Source organism: Pygoscelis adeliae, unplaced genomic scaffold, assembly GCF_000699105.1.
Source record: "Pygoscelis adeliae isolate BGI_AS28 unplaced genomic scaffold, ASM69910v1 Scaffold166, whole genome shotgun sequence".
NCBI classification, from domain to species: domain Eukaryota; kingdom Metazoa; phylum Chordata; class Aves; order Sphenisciformes; family Spheniscidae; genus Pygoscelis; species Pygoscelis adeliae.
This window is the reverse complement of record NW_008825156.1, coordinates 4490204-4500706: the sequence shown is the minus strand read 5'-3', so window position 1 is coordinate 4500706 and position 10503 is coordinate 4490204. Positions and strand designations below refer to the sequence as shown.

The 10503-nt window shown below is 38.7% G+C and overlaps 1 protein-coding gene across 6 annotated transcripts in view; it reads right to left on the bottom strand.

Annotated features, from left to right (window-relative positions):
* Window positions 1-10503, bottom strand: part of SOX6 (SRY (sex determining region Y)-box 6) — a 375092-nt gene that overhangs the window by 87884 nt on the left and 276705 nt on the right. For all 6 annotated transcript variants that reach the window (XM_009328553.1, XM_009328554.1, XM_009328559.1 and 3 more), the window contains one exon: window positions 3960-4039. In XM_009328553.1, coding sequence (XP_009326828.1) covers window positions 3960-4039 — 80 coding nt within the window. The remainder of the gene's footprint in view (window positions 1-3959; window positions 4040-10503) is intronic.

Genomic DNA, 10503 nt, shown 5'->3' with positions numbered 1-10503 from the left:
CGAAAGCTTTTTCATTTTGCTTTTTTTCCTAGAGCTCACTTTGTTTAGGAATAACTCCAGCTAGCATCATCGTAGTGCTTCCATTTCTATCAACAGTTTATCAGTCGTGGTTGAGAGCGTTGTGACATTTTCTTATTTATCGCATAGACTGCTTTGTAGAAATATCTAAGAATGAAGGCAGATTTTTTTTAAACAATAAAGAGCATGTAGTAACATTCCTTGTTTGAAAGTAAGCACATATAGGTGCCACCTCTGCCACCACTGAGACTTCCCAGTAACTAGGTTACTGTTACCAGAACCATGAAAGCTGGGAAAACCCATTCAATTATCAAGTTCACTCATTTAGCAAGATTACTGGGTACACATATCCAGAATCAATTAATATCAGTGCAATCACTTGACAACTAGGGAAAAAATTCAGGGAAACGGAAAAGGGGAGAAACTCCAGAGAAGGTGGGTATAAAAAAGAGGAGCAAAGGGAAACTTATTGACAGGTTTTACTGCTCACACTGATTAATTAAAGCAACATGCTTTTGTTACACACATGCATCAGAACTGGTTCACACACCACTATGCATACCTGCTACAGGTGTATTTGGTAATATATCTGTAACCTATTTAGCAGAAGGTTGATTTGACGGGATTCACTCACAGTTGTTTGTAGCTGGAGGGGTGAACAGAAATAGCTTGGTCCTTCTTCTTAGACCATACCTAGAGAACTGTTCCCTCATCAGCAAGACCCTCCCTCACACTGAGAGTCCTAGCAAGGCTTGGTCCTATCACACATATTATTTAAATCTTGGCCAAGTTGTTGAGGAAACTGGTGAGATGGGGCTGAGCTGTCAATGGGAAGTGTGGAACACAGAGTTTTAAGTCTTTTTGTCAACAACGTCATCAATGCCACCCTCATGAGATCAAAATACAGATAAAAAGAAGCTATCTGATGTCAACCCAAAGCAGGAGCAAGCCACCACTTCAGGAACACGGACTGGCATAAACGCGTGGTAATTACTACTTTCTTTCAGGATACTCAAAGCTACAACTGAATACTAATGGTATTTTACCACTAGCTGATCAATGTGATGCAAAATCTTAAGAGTAGATGGGTCAAACAGGTCTGTTGCTGAAGGAGAACTTAATTTTATTTATTTATTTATTTATTTATTTATTTTTTAATGCAAGGTCCGTGAGAGTGAAACTAGTTACTTGAGAAATTCCTAGATATGATTTCAATAAAGTTTTTTAACTCACGGAGATATATAATCCACTGGTGAATACAGACATACAATTCAGAGAAAATACATTTTGATACCAATACGCTAAATAGCTTGAATAAGATGGGCAAATCATTAATTGCAAATTGTCCACTGGAGAAACGTCCTCTGTGGAATAATTGCTACCGTTACATGATATACCTGGGAGTAAATTGTTTTCTGTGCTATTAGATTCAGAGCTTCCATAGAAGTTGTCCTAACACACAGAAAGATGAGAACATAAAATTGCTGCTAGCTCCTACCTGAAGCATGATCATCCCAAAAAAACATAACTGAAAAAAGATGAGAGATTATAAGCTTGAAGCTGACAGAATTTCCACTGCAGCTGGATATGGATTATGGAATATAATTTTGGAACTAATAATAATGCCCTGGTAAAGTTGAAATGTTAGAGCTACTGCAAAGCTTTTTCAATTCAAATAGCTTTCCCTCCCCAAGTTCTCCAAACATAGATATCACACACACGCTCACATGTAGAAACAAAACCAAACCTGCAAATGAATTAGCTATTTCTCCCACTGCCTGAAAGGAACAGAGATTAGTTTTGTGATCAGTATTTTTAAGCACTTGGGAAATACTCAGATACCATGGTCACAGCATTCATGTAAATAAATAAGTGGGTGGGGTGCATGGAAGAAAGGAAGCAAAACAGAGAAAGCAGGGGGAAGGGAAGCAAGATGGAAAAATGAGCTGAAATGCTACGCCCCTAACAGTCTTCATGACGCATCAGGTATAACACAAATTCCCTCCAACAAACACACCCAAGTAAGTGTTCATTTAGGGAACACTTAGGGAATTTACACAAAGAGAATATTAATAGTAGGAGTAAATAAAATTCAGTTCAGCCAATTTGACAATCAGATGAGCAGGTACCAACTAAAGATTAGGTGCTCTATTACTTAAGCTCTTATGTCCATGAAACAGTAAAGGTTTTGAAATCCCATAAAGGTGAAATTCAAGTAAAATAGAAAGGGGGGGAACAAACAAAAAACTCTTTTACAACAAATATATCTGAAGGGAAATTCTGGCCCCTCAGGCACTCAAATGTTTCTGAATTTATTAGCACCACTTTCTTTGCTGGTTGTTGTGTTTTCTCTCTAATTGTGCTCGTCATGTTTAACAGCTCAGTCTATCATTTCTGCAAATTAATGAAATTGCACTATTGCTGTAGGTTCTGATCAAGGCTGATGTGCAAATAGATCTGTGGGTCAAGCTACAAATAGATTTTGTAAAAGAAAAGGATTGGGAATGTCTGTGGTTTAGATCCTGATTCTTTTGCAACTGAACAGTTTTTATCCTTTCCTGCCTTACAGTCTTGTGTAGGCTCACTATTTGTTGTATTGCATTTCAAAGGTAGCAAAAATAGTCTCTCTATTCACAAAGCTGACTTCTGAAGTATTTTCTCAGCTAAAGCTGATGAGACTTTTGCTTCAATAAGCATTCAAATACAGATTTTCAAAGGATACCTGCTATTTTTCCTTTTGCAAAACTCCCCTTTGGATTGAAGCCTGTCCAAGGTACAGTCTTAACATACTACTACCATGACCCAAAAGTATTTTTGGGAGATCCTTCCCTGCAGTGTCAGGGTGCTCTCTTTTCAAGTTTTGATTGTAGGTTAGGTCAGACATAAGCTCAAGGGGTCTTTTTCACCAGTTCTGTTCATTAGTGAACAGTGAGATCTGGTTCTATTCTCACTTATCCTTAGTTAACTTGGCAAGAAGAATATCAGCATTGGGTAAAGACGAGAGGATTTTTAATTTGCTTTGGTTCCTCTGGAAAATGATATAATTGCAGAAGGGTAAGCAAAGTAGATATTTGGATATTAACATGGCAGTACTTTGCTTTTCTAGGCACAATTTATTCCTACTTCGCATCTGAACCTAACTCTAATCTAACTCAAACCGGGGTTTCAAAGGTTTACTTGCAAATAGTTACATGCATCTTTAATGGCCTTTCCTCTCATGTTCACTGTCACTTCCTTTCCACACATTTTAACTCTGAAAGCTTTTGACTGTTTCTTCATTATTTATGACATTGTTGTGTCTTTTCTTGTGAAATTAAAAACTTCTTGCCACAAAAAGCTAGCTAATAATATGGCACATAAATCTTACTTTGACAACATTTCATTCTATATATGCCAAAAATAAATAACCATTGTCAATAAATGACCAAACCAAGGCTCCTGACCATGCTTGGCATCCGACCAGCTTAATGCACAGAATGGTTAATACTATCTAAATACAGAAGCTAGAAGAGTTTGCAATTTATTGTATTGTCAGCACCACACTGTCTGAAAAAAAGAAAAAAACCCAATAACACACAGTTGTTTTGATACACTCACTGCTCCAATTGAAGGTAGTGCACTTCAGCTACAGGGGAAAGACTAAATGAAAATAAAGTACAAAAAGATCTTTGAACATTATCTCCAATCAACTGGTCATATAATTAAAAAAATCCATTAACTCTGCCAATATAAAACACACAGAACAATGTCTTTCACTCACAGTATCAAGGTTGGCCACACGTTGCTATATTTGCAGTAACGTAAGTACATAAGGTGTTAATCCTCCTGGGCTGTGCTAAAAAATTATTTAACGTTCAGACTATTATTTAGCATACAGCTGGTTAGCAGTTTTCCCCTAAAATGTTGGCTTTGATCCCACATTTTTTTGTTCTGGCACATACCTGGAGCTGTAAAGGGCTGAGTCCAGAAGCAGCAGCAGCTGCCATTGTTGATGGAATGAACTGCACAGGGTAGTTATCACCTGTCGAGAGAACAATGCATGCAGGTTCAGACAATGAGCAGAGAATAGCAGCAGACAAGTGCAAACATGGACCTAGGATTGCCTGTGCTCCACAGCACTCCTCTAAGCCTAAACATCTGCAAAAACAAAAGGCTTCGCTGGGCACCGACTTGCCATGCTCCCTTGGAACTTTTTTGTTAGCAGATAGCTGGTAGGCAAACTGGCAAAACATAAATATGATACTCGTGATTTTCATTTTCAAAAGCAAATATTCAAATCAAGCGTGTAAGCTTGGGCACAAAATGGGCCTTAAGGCCATAGACACACAGACAAGATACCCCAGGAAACCCCAGCAGTTCCCAGAGGAAAAAAATTGTTGTCGCCACATGTTTCTTAAAACAGGAGAAATTTGTTATAACCCAAGACATTTCAGCCCTGTTTAATGCAGGGTGATTTCTTTTCAGTATCGAGTGATACAGTGATCAATATCGAGAATACAGTGATCCTGGGAAAGCTACCTAGCTGGCTCAACACAGGTTGAGGTTGTTTCTTGTTTTGCTTTGAGGTTCTCTGTCTTGGGACAACTCCTTTAAGGTAGCCAGAGAGAAAAATAAAATTAAATAACTTTTAAATATAGCTCAAAATATAATTTTAACTTTCTCTTAGATCTGGGACCCTACTGAAGTTGATAGATAATGTAGTTGTTCAGTTACTAAAATTTCTGTGTTCTGTTCACTGGAAACTGAAAGTGTGTGCCCTCTGCATTGAGGGGACAACAAATACTCCAGAAAATAAGAGATACTGTTGATCCAAAATAAGCATTGCAACGTCGTATCATATAGCATCTATGGGTGTTCCCACTTCTGAGCCACTGCAACAATGCATCACACAGTGCCATTGAGATGCTTAGTCAATGTAAAGAAGGAAGGAAGGCTGAAATAGTTTAGCAGTGTAATCTGTAATGTAAAAATTAATACAGTGCTGGATAAATTACACAGTAGCTATGATTTAATGGAATATCACTTTGGCTCAAGCTTCTTATTTGAAGTCAGTGTTATGTACTATCTGTAGGCTACATTTTAACAGGCTGCTCCTCTGTACATTTTTGAGATTTACAATAATCAGTCTGTTTTACATGAACTTTTCCACACTGAAAGCAGAATGTAGCGATGAGGGAAAGTTCAGAAATCCAAAATAATATAATCAGGACATTCAAGAGTTAGATTTTTTTTTTCCAACCCCCTCAAATAAATAACAATAGCTGAAGTCTTTGCAGTCACTGGATTTCTCAGAACTCTCCCTTTTTACCACCTGAAGCGCTATTGTATTCAGCTCAGTTTAAATGTTCGGTTGTTTCACTTTTTTAATAAATTGTACATGTCTAATCCACAAGTTCTCTTTGCATCATATCCATAGTACCTCACCGGACCATTGAGCACAGTATGTGCTTGTACACAGTCCAGTAACAATTGGATTCTGATTGCATATGGAGCTCTGCTACAATGCATTCACTAACACTATATTGTACTGGTGTCCTATGGAGGAGTAATGTTCAAAATATCTCCTCTTATTTTCCCCCTTCCATGAGGTTGATTTTTAGTTTGCAATGATGTTGGGTTTTTTTTCTTAAAAAAAGCAACAAAAAACCCCCCTAGATCCTTTTCTTAAAGTACTAAAGCTGTCTTTTTATGGTTAAATAATTCTACTAATCTCTTTGATATTTATATGAAATTATCTGAATAAATAAGTTCCTAACCTAAGTTAAATAATGTTCCTTTCAGAAATATCTTACAAGGTTTTAAAAAAAATTACAAAGATGTTGAATTAATGATGCTTTAAATGTGGGGAAAATAACCATCCGAGTTATCAGCATGGACTGCCTTGCAGAACATTTCGGAGGCATTCTTTCTTTAAATATCATGAATTATTCATTTCTGTTCCACACAGCAATCTCTTCTTTCTCCCTCCCCCTCCACATAGACTTTTTAAGTTCGATACCAGTTGCTTTATTTGTACTAAAACATTTTCCATGTCAAACATTTTTTTTTAAAAATCAAACTCTAAAAGAACTCCCTGCGGCACTCCTTTTTCACAGCTGTCATGGTCCTGTGGTTTGAAATAGCCCGATATTTTACGCACACGCACGCACACAGTTTTTGGCTGCACAGTTAATTTAATAGTATCTCTACCACACCCTGTAGTGTTCTCTTGCTCACCTGCTGGCTACAGTTCCTTCTTTTGTTATGGGAAAAAGAATTTTATAGTTATGCCATTTATTTGTTATTATAACATAATACCGTCCCTTTCCCCCTCATTTTAATATGTTAAATTATGGCTAAGTCCTGGTATGTTAGTAGTATCTTTGTGCTGAGAACAAAAATTAATACTCTCTCAGCTCTGGAGTACTTTGCTGACACCAAGCAGTAAAAGCAGAGCAAAGGTACTTTTTTTCTCCCTTGAGGAAACTGAGCATGCAGGGAATGGACCGGTTTTAATTTTTAATTACAGAAGGTACATTTTTCCCCCTCTTGTTTTGTCAGTGCAAGAATGGATCAAGAAGCTTCTCAGTAGCTGTCTTGGAAAGAAATCAGTCGATGCATTGTAGCAATTTTTTTCAAATTTGTTTCTTGATTTGGAATGCGTGCGTGAGGATCCATTCTTTTAAATTTGTACAAAAGGCGGCAGAACATGTTCAAACAGGTCTGCTTTAGGTGCTGGTGTATGCTGGCCTTTGATAACCAGGAGTGAGAAGAATGCCGGAAGAAGAAAATCTGTCATGTTTTGCAAACTGATCTCTTCAATCTCCTTGCTGTGCTGATTGTCTATTTACATTTGGCTGCTGTTGTTTATATATAAATTGGTGTTTACAAGCCACGGAAAAGTATGCCAGACTTCTGTTTCATTTGTCAGGTTGAGCAACATTTCCAAATGAATAAAAGCAGCGAGCAATTGTACCATGCTATTCTACATAGAAATAATGTAAATGTTTCTTTTTGTCTTGGATGAAGCAATGAAGCTTAGTGGACTTTATTTATAGGATGTATGGACTTACTTTCCAGATCAAGGCTTTGTGAGCTATGAGGAAAGAAGGATGTCTGGCTCTTGTGAGACTCAAGGATAGGGGGAAGGTGTTGCTTTATTACCCGTCTTTCCTAAAATACAATTGTAAGACACAAGCTGACTCTCTTCATCTGACTTAAAAAGCTTTTGGTTTGATGATGGTTCCTCATTTTGGGATTGTAACTTAAAATGTCTCTTTACGCATGGATCTCAAACTGCCACTTGCACACTCTCCATGTGGAATCACAGAATAACAGGAAACAGAGTTGGAAGAGACGCGAGAGATCACAAATTCCAGGGCCTCACAGGCATAATGAACAGACCGAGGAAAGCATACCTCTCCTTAGGGTGTTGTCAGGATACAGCAAGGATACAGATGACCGCTCCTGCAGTATTCCCACACAGGGCATGCATTTTGTTTGTGCAGCACCATCAGGATTGAGGAAGATGTTAACAGAGGTAACTGGCTAAGGCAATACTATGGAGCATCTCCTCTGTCCGATGACACTACCTCAGTTCTGCCTTTGTTCTGAGCAGGGTTTGCCACAACACTGCCTTATTGCCATCCTCATGTCGCAGCAAAATCAGTTGCCCCAACAATTGTCTGTCCGCGGCTAAAGAATTTCAGTGCAAAATCCCACTTGAAAATATTCAGCTGCCTACTACCACTTCCAGATCTTACCTCAACATTTAGGAGTGAGGCACATATGGACTGCTACAACAAATCCTGAGGTTACCAATTCTTTGTTCCAACTAGTAAAACCCAACAGGGAACACATGACAGACTTTAACTCAGTCCTGGGGAATTTCCATTAGAAACAAGACTCAAGCAGCACCTCTGCCATGCAAAGATACACAGCCAACTCAGTATACAGTTGATTTGATGTACGCTTTCTGTTCTCACCTGCCAAGAGGAACAGCAGCCTACTGAAAATGGAGTACTGTGCTATGTAAAATTTAAACCACCTTACAGCTTTAAGAAAAACTTCTGGAAGGCCTGTTCCAAATGGAAACTGCAATGATGGGTATCAGTGAAATCCAGCAGATCTAAGATGATGTTAGTTATGTGGCTACTGTAATCAAGGAGTTTAATTAGTTTGATGACAAATATCTCACAGTATTGGAATGTTCTGAGGTCCAGACAGATGACAATAAGCCTGACAGTTTTGTTTGTCGTGCTTTACCTAATTTTATTTTCATTGATTTCAAAGGAGTTACTGTTGATTTACCCCATTTACCCCAATGCAAGTAGGAACAGAACCAGGCCAAAACGTTGGCTGCATTTCTATTTTTGCCACCAGCCTAGGAAAACAGCCTCCATCTTCACATTTCTCTTGTAAATTATTTTTGTGTATAAAGCAGAATGACCTAGGTAGGCAGAGAGGATTTGTTTCTTAGCCATTCTAATCATGGTCTTTATATACTGTATGTATGAAATATGAAGAAATGCTTTGAAAATACACTGCAGCATATCACTCTACAAACCTTTTTAAATAGAGATTTACAATCTCCATACCTCAATGTCTCTATTTTCAATAATCTTTTTCAGAGATACTTTCCACATCTGGTAAAGAACTGATATAATACAAAATATTTGCAGAAGACTATCAAGCAAAAGTGATCATTCATTTCCAAGTCACACGGACTGCTGTTATGCAGCCAGCATGGAGAGCAGCCCTCCCACTCTCTGCTCAGAGCAAACGGTAGCTCTGTTTGAGCTCTGCTCAAAGTATGGTCTGGCTCCTGCCCAGCGTTACTCTATATCTTTACTCTGTCATCATCCTACTTCCCCATTCCCTCTTAGCCACAAAACTTGAAGGAAGTAATACTTTAGGCACTGCAAGATGGAGGAGGGAACTGTCGTCCTCCTTATCCCACTCACTGTCTTCTCCTCCTGACCCAGGGCACTAATGGGGACATGCTAATCACATTCAAGGATACTCCAGCCCACTAACTTTTCCTGGCTGCGTGTGGTTGGTTAAGTGAAGGGAAATTTGCACTGGGAGAGGAGGTATAATGGTACTTATGTTACCCACCAGTTCCAAGTAGTAAGTATAGTGGTCACAGTCAGAAAGCCAGCGCAGTTGCTTTGCTGTACTTGGAATGCAAAATAATTATATTAACTGTGTAGCATCTCTGAGCAAGTATTAGCTTCCTAACAGCTGCCACTCTCGGCTTCCCACTGGAATAAATGGCAACCCCCACAACCAGGTACTCTACGAGGCTCGTCAAGCGCCTGCAGGTCAATAGTCACAACAGTCATTTGAGATGCACAGTGCCCTAAAGTTTTAATTAATCCACTATACAGTATAAATACTGAAATATGTATAAAAAATTAATTAGGTGGTCTATGCAGCTCTGATTTCTCAATTAGTACTTACCATGCCGGAAAATTATATTACATGACTTTGAGATACATAAGGAAGCATGGGACTTTGGGGATTTTTTTTTCTAATGTAATTATTACTTGTCATCAGCACTTACTAACTTTGGTCTGTTTCACCTTCTAGAGCTCCAAAATATGGGGGTAGGGCTGCAGCCACCTCATGCTATAGATCCTGCCAGGCAGTAGGAAACTCTGTCCTGTCAGGTTTTAATACAAATCATAGCTGTGTATCAGGAATTCCTCGGGTTTTCTATTCATAATGACTTTCTGAGCTCAGGAGTTCAGGAGCAACTAAGGTGTGTGCTGGAAGGACCTCAGACCCTAATAAATTGTCCTCTCTTCTATAGGTTCTTCCATTGAGGGCATGACCTAGTGTAGTTTGTTACAGGAATACCATTTTCTTACTTCAAGGTATAGAGTTTATGGGCAGATTTGCAACACTACTTGGTAACTGCCACCTTGGCATTGAGCTAAACAGCTATGAAGTTGGTTCCCACTTAGCCCATGAAGATATATCTGCATGAACATGTGCACATAATCATACCCTGGCTTGTGCACCAAGGCAGGACTTCTCATCTTGGCTGCGCCGTCACACTAACACTGATATGCCACTTCCGAGTCGGAGCTGGCTTATATCTAGCTCATTTTGCGGGCAAAGGAAATTAAGTGACTGTGTGCACACAGTATTTGACATTCCCTAAATGACACAGTCAGTTTCAAAAGTACTCAGTTCCCACAGCTCCTATTATTGAAATTCCTCTCACTGTATTTTCTGAATGCCAAGGAAAACTGGCACTGTCAAATCTTAGTCTTGCCTACATCAAACTAGAGTAAAATGAAACAGAAATGAAACAAGCAACCAAAAAGAAAACTGTAAGTATCTTAAGGGTTAATCCATCTCCTATCTTTCCTCAGAAGTATGAGCGAGTCTAAACTGACAGTTCTAGAGGTGAAAGTTTCATTTCTCACAAAAGTAGAAGAGTACAGATAGTAGCAGTCAAGTTCATAAATATTCCTCAGAAATGCTTTGAAGAACCCT